This window comes from Branchiostoma belcheri, unplaced genomic scaffold, assembly GCF_001625305.1.
Source record: "Branchiostoma belcheri isolate BF01 breed outbred unplaced genomic scaffold, Haploidv18h27 scaffold3, whole genome shotgun sequence".
NCBI classification, from domain to species: domain Eukaryota; kingdom Metazoa; phylum Chordata; class Leptocardii; order Amphioxiformes; family Branchiostomatidae; genus Branchiostoma; species Branchiostoma belcheri.
The window spans coordinates 6488168-6506736 of NW_017803909.1; the positions used below are offsets into that span (position 1 = coordinate 6488168).

The window sequence follows — 18569 nt, forward strand, 5'->3', positions numbered from 1 at the left end:
GTTTGGGAGTGGGGGGGTTCGGGGGCATGGGAGGGGGGCGCCGACGTGGACCCAGAAGAGGAGAAGACATGATTCACCCTCTTAGGTGAGTGTTTTAAATAGTTACAGAAGAAGAATTTAACATGATTGAGTGCATTTGTTACATGAGTGTGTGTGCCACAGTGTCTGTGCATGTGCATTTTTGTGGGAAGAAATCTGTTATGTTACTTTATGTTATGTTGATGGCATATCCTTACTAACAAAACAACATGCTTGTAAAATATCTCAACCTGATTTCTATCTTGTATTTCAGAGTTTCTTTAGAAGACCTGTACAATGGCAAGACAAGTAAATTACAACTCAGTAAAAACATCATCTGCAGTAGATGCCGAGGGTAAGTCATGGCTTATTGAGGAATCTGGTATACTTAAATTAAATTAAATTCAATCCCCAGAAATTCTTAGGGGAGAGGTGCTCCTAATCAGTTGAGGAAAAAGTCAGGGAATTTTCAGGAAATACTAAGAGAAATCCTAAATTTCAAGATTTTGGGAGAGGTGCTAGGATTTTGGGGAGAGGGGGTCACCCTTGCTTCATTGCTAGGGGAGAGCCCCCCTTTCATGTAATCATGCAAACCAAAGAGGTAACAGCATTTAAATGCTGCAAAAACACAAATAGTATCAGTCAAAAATTCAAGAAAAGAGAATACCTTTAGAGTTGTCAAGTCAGCTATAATGTTTGGAGATGACAGCACTATATCTACATGTACCTATTGTCTCTGCTTCTCATGTAAGGTGACCATGTGAAGCCCTCTAACTGGTTATAATCTTCCAGACAAGGGGGCCGACCAGGCGCTGTCCAGCCCTGCCGCATATGTCAAGGTCGTGGAGTCAAGGTCACCATCCGTCAGCTGGGGCCAGGCATGGTACAGCAGATGCAGTCAGTCTGCTCCGACTGTAATGGAGAGGGTGAGTTGAGGGTTCAGAGATTAGGTCTCATAAGAAGTAATGTACAAAAGAAAATGTATAGACATTACATTGCAAGGGTGGGTTATTTGGTAGTCAACGGTCAAGGCGAGGTTCAAATGGTTCCCAAAAATAAGACGTTGTGGTGAACTTTCGTGCAGTTACAGTTAGTGGTGATGTGGGTGGCAATGGCAATGATGATAACTGTGATATGAAAATGATGAAAATATTATCATTTTGGGAAAATCAGAGCCCCAGTTTTGTCACCTCGAAGTATCATGTATAGAAACTGTTTTTTGTGGTTTCTGGTAATAGAAATTACACTTGTCGCTTCAATGTAGAGAGTTATTTTTGTGTTGTTAATGTGTACCTTTGTTTTGTGACTCATTTTCAGTCAGGAATGAGCTAAAAATGAAAATTGTAGAGTAATGCATCTCCACATGTTCTAACATTGGTTTACAGAGAACTTTTTTGTTAGTAACCCGTGTTTAATCTATGATTTAATCTTCAATCTTTCCAGAGTTTCTTCACATTTTTGTTAGTAATCAGTGTTTAATCCATGATCTTCACACATTATAACCTGCAGGAGAGGTGATCAATGCTCGTGACCGCTGCACCGCCTGTCAGGGCAAGAAGGTCGTGAAAGAGAGCAAAATTCTGGAGGTTCACATCGACAAGGGCATGAAGAACGGACAACGCATCACCTTCAGGGGGGAGGGCGACCAACAGGTGGGTTATACCACTCGGTAGGGGTAGGGGGACGAGCATGTTTTCTGTATGTGTCAATCTCTTTATTTCAGTTATAATGTATGAAGTTTAAGAGACAATGCAGTTTTTAGGGCTTGAAAACCAAATTTTTTCAAAGTCAATATTCTAGTCACTTATCTACATAATTACTAAGTTCAAGCAATGCTTTCCCAATATATATTGACATTCATGGGGCAAAAATGCTGACAGAATTGTGACAGAAAACGGTTACTGGTAGGATCCTGTGCTGATTTGGGGGGTACCATCTTCATGTTCCTTTTCGTCTTTCGGGGTACCACTCAGAAAAAAAAAGGACTCGGCTTATTTCTGCACTCTTAAATGCCCAAAATATGAAATATTTATGTGAATGTGTTAAAGTGGGGCAGTAGTGTTTATATTATACAGATTGCCTTATTCAGAATATATTTCCAGTATTGACACCCAGAAATTGCATTAAACCATGTTCCCAATTTTGTAATGTGTGTTTAGATAAAAAACTGACCAGTTTTTATCCCTCCCTCCCTAGCCCGGGGTTGAAGCCGGTGACATCATCTTGGTTTTACAAGAGAAGGATCACGACAGATTCCGGCGCGACGGTCCCGACCTCTTCCTCACGCACACAGTTGGGCTGACGGAGGCGCTCTGTGGCTTCACGCTCAACGTTAAGCACCTAGACGGGAGAAATTTGGCTATTAAATATCCTCCAGGTTCTGTCATAGAACCAGGTATGTGATTGTGTGATCTCCTGGTGTACTCGTGTAGGTGACTGTCAGGTGTAGACTTGAATAACAGATGCTGATATTTATGTTTAACGAAGGAAAACAGTTTGTTTTTTTCTGTTTCTTCTTCCGTTCCAAACACTGACCTGGTCAGTGACCTGAACCAGATGGTCTGTTACCATGGTAACTGGTGTTGGGTTACATAATGTTGCAATTTTATAGTATAAAAGATTTAGACTCCTGTCACCGTATATCTAAATGTGTTTGAGTAAGAATTAACAGAGCAGACCGTATGTGAAGGTAAACATTATACATTTGCTTTGCAAATGTTACTTTTCTAGTTACAACTTTGTTAAGTTTACCTGTAAACTATACTTCATGACCTTACAAAAGTCTATGTCCCATTATGGTTTGACATAAACATTTGTTTTGGTGTTTTTGCAGGCTGTATCCGGGGGGTTGTCGGTGAGGGCATGCCGATCTATAGGAACCCGTTCGAGAAGGGAAACCTGTACATAAAGTTCGACATCAAATTTCCAGAGAATAACTTTGTTGATGAAGCAAAAATGAAGGTAACTAAGTAACCTTACACATTACACCCTCCATTCCTCTGGGTCTGAGTTGTCTACATTTGATCTGTGATACCCCTGCCTCCGACAAATTTGTATGGAACTACTGCCTACCCCTGAGACAGGGAAGTCGGCAGTATATTGAAAGCCTGGATATGTATGTATGTATGTATGTAACTGAATGAGATGTTGTTTTGTAAAGCCAACAAAATTCTTATCTTGAAAGTTCGGTGTTGGTAAAAGTCATTATGAAGCTTGATTGAACTGTGATTGCCGACACAATTTTGTTTTGGCAATTAGAGTTCAATCTAGTTTCACTTACAAAATTCTGTTGTAAGGCAGCCTTTAGATTCTCAGTTAATGATCCAAGCTGTTTTACAAGCAAGAAAACTGTCCCATGCCCTTTTCCATCCTCTACATCACTAAGACCCCGTTCAGACCAGACTTTTAAAAACCGGTTGTAACCGCTAAATAGTTAGCGGGGAAAATCCGACTAAAACTCCTAGCGTTCACACCAGACTTACAAAACCGGTTTTTCAAAAACCCTGTCCGGCGAATATCCGGTTAATCAAATCTGTGTGTTCCCCAGACCCTGGAGGGATTGCTGCCGCCCCGCCCCACCATGCCCCACCCCGCGGGGGATGTGGAGGAGGTGGACCTGATGGAGTATGAGTCCACCAGGGGAGCGCCCGGCGCAAACAGCCGCGAAGCCTACGACTCCTCGGACGATGAGGACGGCCCCAGGGGCGCCAACGTTCAGTGTGCGCATCAGTAGCCGTGTTGCCATGCCAACGCAGCTTCTGTACCAGCATGTACTTATAGAGCACTTCTTGTACCAGATGTCAGAAGAGTGGGGAGGGGGGCTGTCGTTATAGTTAGGCCACATGGACTTGATTTTGTGGAGGACTGTCTGTGGATGCCTTGATTTTAGCCCAATCCTAAAAAATAAAGAAATTGTTGTCATTTTAACAGACGGGCAGGGAGCATATTTGGGACCCCTTCATGGAATCATCACAGAATGGGAAATACAGTCAAACATTGTGGCCACTCTTTGGTAGTCCCTTAGATTTACCAGCTTCCTCTATTTTTCGTAATTGTCTTGTAACTGAGCATCTGTCATGAAATGTCTACTGCAGACAAAATTTCCCACCCAAACTCCCACAGAATTGTACCTATAAAATCCAGCTTATGTGGCCTAGTAACAGTCCATGCTGCACGTACATGTATACAGATAGTCAGTCTCATGGCATCATGGCTACTGTACTTGTCATAATGACAGTTTTAGACCCTCACTTGTGAGTATACTAGTAAAATAAAGGCTGCTTATACAGTTCTGGGGTTGCGAATGCTTGCAACCCAGCAGACATGCATAGACTAGTATTGTGGGTAAATATTTCAGATTTGCCTAATGTATGAGTACATAATTACCATGTACAGTTGTTAATAAGAAATAGGTATCCATAGAGAAAACTGCTCAGCAGGCAATGCAAAACATGTTGTTGACAAGAGTGAGTGAAATGTCTCAAAATAGTCCCACTTTCATGTACACTTAACCACAGTGGTCGCACCTTGGGCTGCACCAATGCAACGACTTGGTCCTCAGCCTCGCGTTGTCTCAAATTGTAATGCATCAGGGAAGATTTCAAGCCATTTGCTGTACTCATGACAAATGAAGACATTGATTTCTATTGCGGTATATTGTTTTGTGATAAACTGATAATGTATGTAGTACTTGCCCTCGGAATGTATCGGAAACACATTAACACGTTTGGGAGTTACACGTTAACCCTAATAGTGGGTCACAATTCACCTTGTAATTTTCAATACTGTATGTCCAAAATCTAAGTTATTATGTTGAAGTGGCCTTAACAGATTTTGTTTATATATTGACTAAGTCTTATTGTCTGTAATCTCTGTCTTGGGTATAGCCTGTGGTCAGATTTATAGAACCTACATGTATATGTACATGTTCATTACTTTAAAAGATTGATTTTCAAAACTGAATGCATGGTACATGGTAACCATTCCCATGGTGATGTATTTCTATGTTTGTCCCCATGTTGTGCTTAGTTACCCTACAGGATGGCTCATATTTGAGAAGCATTATGGTTATAATAGCTGCTTTTTCTTGATCCGTTACACTGATATCATAATTTTTTATGCCAGTCAAAATAGATAATACATTAACGTCACCAATGTTTGCTTATTCTTTCATACACTCAATTACTTCCCATTGCTAAAATGTTCTATACAATATTTTTCACAGTTTGTACTTGTACTCAGATCTCAACATAAACTTTATGCAACTTTGTGTAAATGCAAATTCCACTGTTCCATCATTGTGTTTTTTGTGTGTATCTGTGAGGACCAGGAATAGTATTGGAGTGGCCCAAAGGATTTCTGCAGAAATGGGGAACATACATGTAGTGTCTGAACTGTGTACAAATGTATGAGTTGAGTCAAGTATCATTGCATCTTATTGTACACCAATAATTCAGGGGAAAAGTTATTACATTGACGTTATTGTACTTTTGTTGTTATGATAGAAAGTAGGCTAAGTTTAACTTAACATTGTTTTCCTTGACAATACAAAACAAAGGTGTCCAATTCCTCTTGAAATGTACAAATGAAGGGAAGTTCCATTATTTCTGTAGGTTTTAGTTTTGTTTTCATGTTAAACTAACTTCTTGGTGTGTACTTCTACACTTACAGTATGTATCATATGTACAATGGAACACTATAGTTGCTTAGTATGGCTGACACTCGAATGTCCCCAAGAATGGACTTCATGTCTCAATCAATAAAAGTTGTTTTACAACCAAAAGAAGGCCTGAACATGCCCCCTAAAAGTAAATACTCTTTTAAAAAGTTCATACTGACACAGATGTTGAGGGCCTATTAGTAAACAAAATGACAAAAGCTGCATATACCAAGGCCCTAATCTCCAAGCACATTGTATGTACAAGTAAAAAAAACTAATTTTTCTGACAGCTATACTTCTTTGACAGTCATCCACCCGACATCTGCTTGTCAACATTGTGAAAACCCTGGTATATGTATGTCAAATGTGTGGACTCCTGTCTGGTGAAGGGAAGGTGGCTTGTGAATAGCAAATGCTTGATGTGCAGCATTTTTTGTAAGAAAATTGTTCAAAATGCTGCAAGAAGAATTACAATACAAGTGTTAATAGTTACTGTAAGTTCTGTTTTAATTAACCATGTAACTTAATACACAACAGATATGTCTTGTTCTTTGCTTATGGTTGTCCTGAAGGAAAGTTATGTCATATACAATATGCACATTTTTTGTTGCTTTTGATGTTTTATTGCATGCAATAGAATAGTATAAGAACACTTGTCTCTGAAGTATTGGCCATATTCCTCTGATAGATTTATGTTTTTACCTATCAGTATGAAATAAACTTCGAGAACAGATAAAATAAAAAAAAATTGGCTTTTTCATTCATCAGTAAAAATTGTATGACATCATGTAATATGTTCCCAATTGGCTACAATCATATCCTAATTGTCAGCTGTAATCGCCTCAAATATATTTCAGGAGATGTTGCCATACGTTTGAATTCCATCGACTTCTAAAAATGGACTGGGAAAGTCAATGAGTAATTCAAAAGAGGATACAACTAAGAACATATGTCTCTAACGTAGATAATTGTGTACACTCGACTGTTTAAATATCGTATAGACGTGCACATACTTGTTTGAGATGGGCCCTTGACGTCATACTGCAACGTCACCGCCCCAGACTCAAGATGTACACCTGTTACTGGTGTGTCCGATCCGAACACATGGTCAAGTAATACAACTGTCCTGCTTCGGGTCAGGATGGGTCTTTGAAAACAACCCCAGTCAAGAAAATAATTCTATGAAAAAGGATCAACGTATATTTTTAAATTTTGTTCAGGATAGTACGGTTTACTATGGGGAAAGTCTCAAACTGTATACAATGAAAATGTGCATGGCTTGGTCCAGAAAAGCATTCTATAATACCAGTGGTTTTTTATAAGAGTTCCGAAAATCGCAGTAGGTGATCATAAAATGTTTTTAAAACTATTACAATGTAGCACTCAACATCTCTGCGCTTTACACGTGACTACAGGTACAGCTCATTGTCTATATTTAGCTCACGGGACTTTTTACTGAGCAGGCGCGAATTGCGTCATGAGAGGGCAGGCGAGCGCGAGCTGAGAAGGAAGTCTAGTTCTCAGCGCATGATTGTGCCAAATTTGCCGAAAAGAGGAAACGCTGGTTCGAGCGGGAACTACAAAGGTAAGACTGGCCCCGTTAGAAGTTGCTTTTGGCAGATTTTAAGGGCGGGAGATGTCAATTTTCGGGCCGTTTCCGATTTTTAGTGTTAATTTTTACTTTCACTTCCGCTTTTCACTCGGCCTATATAACCAGTCTAATAGTTTTGAAGGCGCAAATATCTGACGTTTCATCTTCATAAATTTCTTATATACACAGAGTGTATAAACACAGAGATACCATGTGAAAGAAAAAATTAGGTACTTTGAGAGTTGATAAAACAAACAGCGTTGATACATCGTCTGGTGCACTCAGAAAGTGTAGTAGTTTTAAGGTAGAGTCGTCGTCGCACCATGAATGTTCATCGCGGGCCGTTTTCGTTTCCACGCGGGATTTCACGTGGTATGTAAACTTTGTGAATTTCTGTGGACTAGACAGCAAGGACCAACCGCGATACTATATAATTGTGGTTTACGCGTGAGCGGTATCCAGAAACGGTACTGGCAACAGAAGTCGTTTGGGGAGTCCATTAAGTACTCAGAATGAACTTTGAGTTTGACTGTGCCATGACGGGGCAGGTACCGAATCAGTAACCAAGAAGCTAAATTGCAATAACCAATGTCCTTGCAATAGTCTAACAGATTATACTAGGCTAGATGTTTGCTTCAAACCTAATGATCTTTGATTCTTACTGTTTTAGTCTTCCAGAAAGTTGACGTACATTGCCACATCAGATGAAACACAGATTCTAAGAATCACATGGATAGAGAACGAACAGGTAGGCTCAATTTCGTTGTGAAAATCAATTTCTATGCGTGGCTACGTCCCTTCTCTAGACTCTAAATTTGTGTGTAAAGATCGACTGCAAAAGTTACTAGTACATGACGATCTTCGTGGGGACTTGAGCACTTGATTGCTAGTAATTTTAGTTTCACGGTGCATTAAAATGCCTGTACCTGTCAGTGGGGATAGAGTATTGAACAGACTCCCTCATGTCGTTTTGTTTTCCTTTAATGTACTGCCTGGATCAGGACGTACAATGAACCGTACCGAGGTCAGAGGCAGTGGGAACATTGTCATTACTGCAGGAGACAATGCTGTCATTACTATCCCTCCACAAGGCCATGGTAGGCTTGCTTAACTATCATTCACATCATATTGTTATAATCAGTGTTTTGAGGCAGCTTATATCCAAAAGTTTGAATGAGTGTTGTGTGCATGGGAAAAATGACATTTTACATTGTTTGGGTCAGGACAATACACAATCATATAATTGCGTACCAAAACCAATGTTGTGATACTGTCCTCACTGTAATCAGCAACGTTGGGTTAAAAGTTACCTGACTGTACAAACAATTGTAAATTGGTGGTAAGACAGAATAGTGGATGCAAAGGAGTGACTTGAGAACCTTTTTTTTTTTTTTTTGAAAAGTACACTGTATCATTGTATAAGTGTTGACATAGGTCAACATTCCATAATGCAGCACCACTGCATGAAATATATTATGTATAGAAAAATTTCAAACAGGTAGGACTATGAACACCATTATGAATATCATAATGATTTTAACTTAGGGTGACTGGGTAACATTTTTCTATGAGGAAAATAAACTATACCTGTCATACAACTGGATCCATGCAGAATGTGTTAACAACATTTTTGCTGGTATTTACAGAATACCCAGCCCCAGCTGGTTCCTCTGATGCTGATACAGAAGATAGAGAGGCCTCCTTTACATATGAAGACCATTCTGGTAAGCTTGAAGTTAAGAAATAAAACTTGGTGGCACATGGTGAACCTGTAAGTAAGATATGTGATAACTGGATTGATATAACGAGTCAGTGTTCACACAAGGTTTTTTTTATTACCCAGGGGTAAATCACTACCAAAGCTCCTTGTGAGGTGGTTTTTGAAGAACGGGTTGAAACCCTTAAAGAACCGGTTGATTTGCATTAACACCAGGCTAATTCAACCGGTTTACTCCCAAACCGGTGAATTCATTGGGTTTTATGAAGTCTGGTATGAACTGAGGCCCACTGTTCACCATATGGAGTTTCGAACAACTGATTGGGATGTCCCGGACCTAATTTAGATCATGACTGCATTACTTTTTTTATGTTACAAAAGTTCTGATTGTTTTTTTTAATAATCTGATTTGTGTGCAATTGCAATGCCTTTTTGCCTCAAGGTACTGGTAACGAAAATAGAGGAGGATATGATCAGGATCCTTCATCTGCACATCCAAGACAACCTCAGGCTCAGAGTCCTGCATCTCCTGCCTCTTCTCCAGATTCAAGGTACAATGTAATGTCTTCTCATTAGAAGTCATTCTCCACAGATTTTTTTTGATGTCTAATTAGGCTACAAATGTTTATTGTGGCATGAAAAAAACTACTGTACATGTATTTTTTTTTTGTTCTGCTGATATTGAATTAAGGCTTATAATCCAGCCATGCAGCTATAGGTTAATTGGTATGAAGAGTTGTAAATTAAGGGTAATTTGAATGGTGTCAGGAATAAAATTGGACCACTTTCCACCATAGGACACAGGACTTACTGGATGAGTGTGTCAGCACATTGCTGGAGATGGGGATTTCTACTGAGCTATCGGCACCGATAGTACGAGAACTGATCAGTATAACCGATAACAGTAAGTCAGATCCAAATTACATACAACACTGCCTCTGATAAACACGTTTTGTGCTCAACAAAGAAGTTGACTGTTGACATATTGACTTACAGCAATACATTTAGTCTAGTAAGACTAAATGTAAATGTAACAAGTAATCAGTGTAATTGTTTTCATTGCTTTTTGATGTTTGTGTGGACAAAATACCTGAAAATATATGAATTTTCATATTCTATTTGAGTTGGCCTAGATCTACCTACATTGTGAAGGAAAGAAGTAGTCTGGGTTCCATCCTATTTCTATACTGGGGCTCCCACACTTTCCCCCACCTGTCCTTAAGTCACTGTCTAGTGTGCCTGTAGTGTGCATTGCTGGTGTTCATGAAGCCACTTAATAATAACAAGGCATAATGTCCTTGATTCCAACAAGGCTGGAACAATTTTTCAAGGAAACCCAAAGAAACTATGTAAGACGTAACATGATTGCTTGACAGCTTCCCACAAGTCGAAGCAATTTCTCTGATTGGCTGACAGCTCACTAGAGTCCACATGCCCTGAATAGCATCCAAGTGCTACCCCAGGTCAACACTGTGTGAATCAGTTTTGGAGCCTATGAGTATGATAAAAATTTAGTTTAACTTTTCCTCCATTTCAACTTGATACAGGGCAAAGGGACAGAGACCTTATAGTTGATAGGACTTTGCAGAGACTAGAGGAAAACAGACCAGAAGCAGTACCAGAAGCAGTACCAGAAGCAGGTAATGTTGATACTGCAGTGAGAGTACCATCATCATACAGCACAATTTTGCAGAGTAATAAATTGAATATATAAAATTAATATAATAATAATTAATAATAACACTAGAGTGCTACCATCATCTTTCAAGATGGAAAGATGCCTAAATGCCCACATATACATGTGTACCAGTAGTATTATAGGTATACAATTTTTTTCACCTAGTATAACTGTATTTTTTACCTGTGTGTGTGCAAAATATATGACAAAATGTTAACACATGCAGAGCTCATATTCACACCACAATCGGGCTGGAATAGGGATGCGCTTGTTTTCTGCTTGTTTTCTTCCTCTATTATGGCCTTTGTTTACCATTTATTACAGTCAAAAAATTATACTAGTTTATAAATTGTGTGCTCAACTTGATATTTTGCAGCAGGGTACCAGACCAATTTTGGAAAAGATGGGATCTTCATCTATAAGAACACAGCCCCAGTTGTGATTGGAAGTCACATCAGTGGAGCTGGCCCACTAAACTTGGAGGATACCCCAGATAGTGATCACAAAAGGTTTCAGAAAAGACGTGACAAGACTGGAAGACGCCAAGAAACAGCCTCAGCAGCAAGGCAGAGACCAAACTCCAAACAAAGACAGCCAGAACAGGATGCATACCTTAATAACACTACATGTGCAGAAATAGCAAGCTCTCAGAGGAACAGGGAGCTGATGGAGAACCTACCTCCTAAGACAGCAGCACGTCAGATAGCAAGGGAAACCCAACAAAGTGATGAACAACACTTTCCACCCATTTCTGATGACGAAACATCTTCATCGGAGGAGTCAGAAGCCTTGTCTGACACTGATGGGGAAGCTCCCAAAGAAGATGAGAAGGAGGATACAGAGGGTGATTCTGGGAGGTATACCCAGCAGGGCACCTCCAGGCCTACATTTGATGATGTGGATGGACAACTGAGTGCTGAGGAAGATAACCAAGCTACTGATGGGGAGCCCAGGAGAAGAGGTCCTGAAGATGATTCTGGAAGGGAGGTGTCTCAACAGCATGATGAGGAAAGCATCACACCTGAGAAGGCTCCTTTGTATGTTGCTCTGCCTGAAGAAAAAAGTCCTGCAGAATTGTCTACAACAGAGAAGCAGCAGTGGAGTACCCCACAAAATCCACCAGGTGGTTCTCTACATACTCCAGATCACAGTGGCGGGAGCCCCCAAAGTATGGATTCTCTGCGTGTTCAAAGTGGTTACAAACAGGATAATGAGGCATCGAACTGGCCTGTGGTTGAGCTACCCAGAAGTGCTGATGAAGAGGATGTTACAGTAAGACCACTTGTCGAGCTTTATCCACATCCTGGCATAAATGACACAATCATGGATGACTCAATTCCTTCCTTAGAGCAACAACCGCTAACCCCTCAGCCAGCAGCTCCTCAGCAGCAAGATGGAAATGAGGGACTAGCAGACCCCAGAGAAAATCAGCCACCTGCAGTCTTGACATCTGGAGAAGAAAGGCCACAACCAAGAAGCATGGAGGCTCAGGATACAAGTGATGCAGAAACAGAACCAAAAGGTCTACTGGATAAAACAAACACAGATGAAGGGGTCAGAGGAGCGGCAGGCAAGGAAGACCACCAGAATGTCACCCAGCAGGTTACCGGTAGTGATGACACCGGTGGCAACCAACCAGAGTACGACAAGGAACGTGGTCTATATACCTTGACTTTGGCTCATATCAAGCAGATGACAGAAGATTTTTCAGAGACAAAGAAGATAGCTGATGGAGCATTTGGACCTGTCTATCAGTCAGGTATGTATTCATTTTATCATCAGGTAATGAAAATTAAACTGTTCTCCAACTCAAGAAAATTTGACTCACTGGAATTTTTTTTTTTAAGTTGAAATTTTCAACTGAATCTCTCGGTCTTCATCAGATCTGACCCAAGTAGTGTAGACACGTGATTTTTTTCCATGCATGTGTTGATGTCGGACAGATTTTGACAGTGCCGACGTCACATGAGGGAAAAATTTGTGTGTCTTCAGTACTTGGGTCAGATCTGATGAAGACTGAGAGATTCAGTTGAAAATTCCAAACTGTTCCAAATGTAAACTCCCACCTCAGATTACTGGTAATACTGTTCTTTTGAAATCAGTCTACCTTCAAGTTGCTGCTTTGTTTGCAATATGTAGTGGTCAATACATCGGGAAATAAGAATCTAAATTTATCTTTGTTCCTCTCTTCAAGTGTTTCCATATGATGGTCCACTGAAGGGTAGAAAAGTAGCTGTGAAGGTGAACAGATCTGCAGATCAAGGACAGAGGGAGTTTATGCAGGTGACTACGAAAAACGCTTTAACCAACTTAAGGTTGAATTCTTGTAAATTGGTAACTTCTTTATGGTACTAGTAGTTTTAAGGTGCCATTAGGTACTATGCATACTAGACAATTCTCATATATTCAGAGACTCCCCCTGAGCAAGTTGGTCAATGCATTTAATATCCATAATTACCGGTAGTAATATTCTGTCACTGGTCATATCAAGTAAACTGTTGTTTAAATTTTCAGGAGCTGAAAATGGCTGGATCCCGACACCCCCATCTCCTGCCTCTGTTTGGGATATGTGAAGATGAGAGGTAGCATCTTCTGACCTTTACTAAAACTGTCTAAATCATCAATTTTCCTTGTTTCCAAAAAAGAATTCAAAAATTACTTCAAGCAGTACATTGTTAGTTAGTAGTATTACAGTGTAGATAAACCAATAAGACTCTAGCATGTTGGTGGCTTTGCACCTCAGAGTCTGCTTTGTATCTTACATGCAAAATGACCAACTGTTGCATGTATTTATTCCTGGTAAGGCCACACCAAGTTAATTTGTTGTTTCTCAGATTCGCCCTGTCCATTTTTTTCTGATTTGCAAAAAAAATCTAAATCAACTACAAAATGCTCGATGAAAGACATATTTTGGCCCCAAAGGTTGAAGAAAGTCCTTTTCTTCCTAGTTGTTAACCTTTTTCAATGTAGCAATGCAATTTTGTTTCAAAATCTATTGTTTTAATTATAAACCGGCCTAGTATGTTCACATGGCTCCTATTGTAACATTTCTGGCTATCATGGGGTGCCTTGGCCTGTTTTTTTTTCGCCCTGTCACTTCATTTTTTTTTTTTAAATCCGAGAAACAACAAATTAAATTGGTTTGGCCTAATATTGGTATTCATAGGGTGTAGATGAATTCATCAAAGATCCAATATTGCAGACTTAATATGAATTATACCGTGCAATAATGTTAATACAGGTTTAGAGCCCAGATTCTTAGTTTCCTTCACTTGGCTTCAAATCTGTTTGACTTTATAAGAAAGAGTCCTGGTGTCATTCTTACCCATTAGTAAAATACCATCACTATGAGCTTTATACAATGTACTTATTGACTTTCTGCTCTTCTCTCTCCTTCTTTTTTCTTTCTGCTCAATGGGAACTGGGGGATTCTGTCACAAGTACCACACATGTAATCTGGCTCAGTTTTTAGCATGGGAGTGCAATGCATGGCCAATTGTTAAATGACGTCACATTACAAGTTGTTCACAATCTGGTTGTAGTAATTTAAATATAGTAGTAAATTATTTTCTTGTCATGTTCATTACTGTAAGTCGTTTTGCTACAGTATTACAGACTCTGCTACATGCAGGATTCATTGACCTCTGTATACAAGTCGATTTGTTTCTAATATCATTAAGTATGGTAGTTTCTAGGATAAGTGTTTTCTATTGAACTTGAAGGAAAAATTTGTTGCATGTGTTGCATGGAAAGCTGTATAATGCATTGTCAGATCTCATGCCCTGTCCTGTAGATGTCTATCACTGGTCTCACCCTACATGGCCAACAAAGACCTGAAGTCTTGGATACAGGACAAGACATCACCTACAGACTGGAAGACAAGACTGGTGATTGGTCTGGACCTGATAAGTGCCATCCGGTATTACCACCAGAAGACTGAGGGGTATGTTCCACTCTTTCTCTGGCACAAAGTAATAGCTTCAATTAAATGATAGCCACATTTTGAAAGAAGTCATGCCAACTTAGTATCATGTAAACACGCACGCACCCACAACCACTCACTCACACTTCTCAATCACTAGGGTCCATTTGAACGAAATGTACTTAGCACATCCTTCATATCAAAACTGTAGGTTGTTTGCAGGTGATCTTGTAGCGAGCTGCTTGTAAGAATGTTCCATTTACAGTCCAAAGAAGAGGTTCCACTGTGACGTGAAGTCAGCCAATGTGTTCCTGGATGCCCAGCTTCGAGCCCGTCTTGGTGACCCTGGCTTGATGAGGGAAGTTTCTGAGGACAAAACAGACCTCACCATAACAGGTATGCTTACAATATACTGGTCTAGTCTGCCTCATCTTTCAAGACAAAAAAATGTAAAAATTTAATAATTTATCCATTGCAATTGCAATAATTGTACTTTTCAAGTGCTTGTGTATTTTGCCAATACATAGCCAACTGAGGTTACAGCTGCACCCACATTGCAGGAAATTTGAAGGGCAACATCCTGTTATGAAAATTGTATATTAGCATGGAATGCATGCTTAAGACTTCACATGTTCCTGGCAAGGTCCTGTATCCTGCAAAAGCCTTGCACTAAGTGATACCTTCTCAAAGTGTCTGGTATGTTTTCTAAATATACACGTTTCAGTTTCAAAAGCAGGTAGGGGAACCTCATTCTACCAGGATCCCTACTTCTCAAAGTACTGCAAGTACCATGAGACCAGCGACATTTACAGTGCAGGGAAAGGTACGAAACTGTACTAGCCTTCTAAATACTGTAATGACAATAACAACTGTCTTGGTGACTTGGAATAGACACTATCATAGGGCCTTTCATTACATGATATTCCAGATATTGTTGTCATGCATTAACAGTACATTTAACAGCAAAAGTCAACAATGCGCATCATCTAGACTCCAATAACTAACCATATACCAGAAATCAAAGAAATGCATCAAACCTACCATGAGTTACAGCTGTAAACACACAGACATCAATGAAAACAGTACCTTCCCAGAGGCAATAAGTTCTGTCAACTTTAGCAACCTCTATTTTAAAGAAATTAGTAGTACCATTTTTTTTGTGGCATCACAAAGTTATAACTGCAGTGACCTAGGATTAATACATGTATGTCCATTTTGTCCTCTAAAGTCTTTCTAGAACTTTTCACGAGCAAAACTGCTGATAGTAAGGAAGATGGACGTTTGCTGTTTGAAATCTGGTCTGAAGAAAAGGAGTACTTCAGTGCACTCAGTGATGGGACAGAGCTGTGTGAGGTGGCAGACCGTTCAGATGCAGTGGTAAGTAGTCATTATGATGATGTTTGTGAAAAATCAATCTGGTTTAAACAACACTATTAATGTATAAAGATAAGTTATTAAAGTTGTACTATTTTCCTGTACAGTTTGATGACCACAACTACCTCAAGACTAATTGGGTCCATTCGAGTCTAGCCTTTAATACAAATACTGCACAAGTACTTTTTACATCACAGGTCATGTAAATTGTCTTTTATCCTTTTCTCAAGGCTTGGCCAGAATGCAGTGAGGATGGAAGTTCTGCGACTCAGCAGTTTGCAAAACTGATCATCCGTTGTCTTCAAGATAGTCCCAAGAAAAGAATTACATTAGAGGAGCTCTACAAGGAGCTGAAGGTACCAAGTTTACATCATGTTATGCAATGTTGGAGATGTCACTGACACTGTAACTAATGTTTCAAAGACTTAAACTTGAAGCATGTAACTCATTGCAACTAACCTGTTTTTTTTGTAGAGTCTGGTAACAAGTGAAAATGCCCTAAGGAGCTTTGGCACCGAAAAACCTGACTTCTGTACATGCTGCCTAAGGATAAAGCCAAGTAAGTGTAAAATAAACATGACTAAAATTAGCAACAGTTGAAAACTGTCACTGAAAGACGTTTCAAGTAGCATTCACTACTTTGTCAGTGACTAACAGAATCTGTTGTTGAACACAGATATTTATCCAAAAACTATCAATTGATACTGTATGTAAATGACCTAAAGACAAACATGTGCTATACGTGAAATGTGCTATACGTGAAATGTCTTACATTTAATTTACAGCTTTCAAAATCTATTCAGTTGCTTGAATAGCAGTTTTCTCGTGTATCTCATTACCCAGACGCCTAACCCTTATCGATATGGCTGAAATTACTTGATACTACATGTTGTAAATGTATATGGAACGAGAACCTCATGTAACACTTGTACACATACATGCAGTTATTGGAGTGGGGGACAAACTTCATAAAAGCTGCTAATTATATTGTATTGATTAGTGCATGGTGACATCTGAATAAAATCAATCTCACAGAAAATTGTGGCATCACAGCCTATTCTTGAGTACATGTATTGGAACAATTTGGATATTAAACTGTTTCTTTCATCAATTTATAATGTCATGGTACATTGTAGGTTCCATCCCTATGAGCTGTGGCTGTGTCTCCGTGTGTGTTGCCTGCATGAAGAAGAACAGTAGGGCTCTCTACTGCACTAACCATCACACAGAGACAACAGGTCTAGGTATGTACATTCACCTCTGACTCAGCCCTAGTGCACAAGAAAATATCTCCAGTTGGTTTCAAAGAGTCCTGCTTTTAGATTGCTGATCCTGCTGAATTGGAATAATAGACTGAGACATACAGGTTTCATTACATCTTTTGACCACTTGCAACCTTAGCCTCAAAAGATATTATGTGCTCTTTTTGCCAACTGTTATTGCTATCATGTGCAGCTATACTATTTTTGGTCTATTACAGGGCAGAACACATTTGCTGTGCTTGTTGGCATGAAAGGCAGGAAGAGGGGAGAACAGGGTTTTGGAAAGGATGCTGAAGAGATGTACAGGGTCCTGACAGATCCTAACATCTGTGCAGTAAGGTACTAGTAATCACTTTATGCTTGTTTGATCTCCACTGACTACTAGTAACATCATCAGAATTACCCGGGTGTTGTTTATTGCAAGTTACAAGATATTGTCTGAAAATATAAAAAAAGGTGATAAAAATTGTGTTTCTTTGTTTAGATCTGAGATTTTGTTTTCCTTGCAGACCAGAGAATGTGAAACTCCTGACCAATGGTGAAGGCACCTCAGAAAACATCAAGAAGGCAGTGAAGGAACTTGGTCAAGAGATGAATAAAGTTCCAGAGTCTCAACAGAAATGCCTACTGTATTACCACAGTGGGCATGGAGAAAACCCACGCAAGAGTTTGAAGCGCTTCCTTGTCTGTGAGGACAAAAGAAATTCCTCCAGCCAGATGAGAAAACTGTTTGCTGAACTTTGTCCTACAAGATCCCTGTACATCTTAGATGTGTGTTTTGCCTCATCTGTACAGTTGCAGTACATGAACAAGGAAGATGAGGAACCGGTGGCTGTCAACACAGATCAAGTTAATGAGGGCGGCTTACTTAAGCTTATTTGGGGTTTCCTGCCTGCTTGGCTAACTAGCTTACTGCCTGTCTGGATGGCACCAGAGCAAGAAGAAGGAGAAGAAGAACAAGAAGGAGAAGAAGAAGATGAAGAAAATTTCCTGAAGTCCTGCATCCCTCAGGGTTCTCTGCTATGGGCATCCAGCAGGAGCAACGAAACGTCACAGGTTGAGAAATCAGCAACAGCAGAGGACAAGATCAGCGTCTTCACCAAGTACATCCTGGCTGGCCTGTGTGGTGGTGACAAGTCGTTGAAGGATAAGACTCAAGGCTTAGGTGGGATGCCTCTTAACTTCCTCCAAGACTATGTCTTCGATGAAGTCAAGAAAGAGGTTGGAGATCAACAGACGCCATCAATAAGTGGTCAAGATGAGAAGACGTACTGGATTGCATACCCCCCAGAAGACTGAGGTCACACATTCTGCGTTTCATTCCACACTGTCTGCAAGAGATTCCCAA

General features: G+C 39.9%; 2 protein-coding genes across 2 annotated transcripts; both read left to right on the forward strand.

Moving 5' to 3' along the window:
- Nucleotides 1-5: 5 nt before the first annotated feature.
- Nucleotides 6-5562, forward strand: LOC109473405 (dnaJ homolog subfamily A member 2-like; the record flags this gene model as incomplete). Its single annotated transcript, XM_019773265.1, has 7 exons — nt 6-85; nt 293-373; nt 811-944; nt 1528-1670; nt 2215-2413; nt 2852-2979; nt 3566-5562. Coding segments are annotated over 7 exons (951 nt in total), but the record flags the coding sequence as incomplete, so codon positions are not given.
- Nucleotides 5563-7131: 1569 nt separating this feature from the next.
- LOC109473406 lies at nt 7132-18541 on the forward strand. The gene is made up of 19 exons (XM_019773266.1): nt 7132-7262; nt 7947-8016; nt 8270-8365; nt 8915-8992; nt 9428-9536; nt 9783-9889; nt 10533-10625; nt 11040-12422; nt 12858-12946; nt 13178-13245; nt 14457-14606; nt 14851-14981; nt 15310-15408; nt 15814-15962; nt 16190-16315; nt 16434-16518; nt 17096-17203; nt 17440-17560; nt 17731-18541. The coding sequence occupies exons 2-19, from the start codon at nt 7998-8000 to the stop codon at nt 18518-18520; spliced, it is 3801 nt and encodes a 1266-aa protein (XP_019628825.1). The 5' UTR covers nt 7132-7262; nt 7947-7997; the 3' UTR covers nt 18521-18541.
- The last annotated feature ends 28 nt before the right edge of the window (nt 18542-18569 follow it).

Excerpts from the sequence above, each read along its gene's own strand:
- LOC109473406 (XM_019773266.1), top strand. Across the intron at positions 12,423-12,857 it reads TGGACCTGTCTATCAGTCAG|TGTTTCCATATGATGGTCCA; the intron begins GTATGTATTCAT and ends CCTCTCTTCAAG. Across the intron at positions 17,204-17,439 it reads CACAGAGACAACAGGTCTAG|GGCAGAACACATTTGCTGTG; the intron begins GTATGTACATTC and ends GGTCTATTACAG.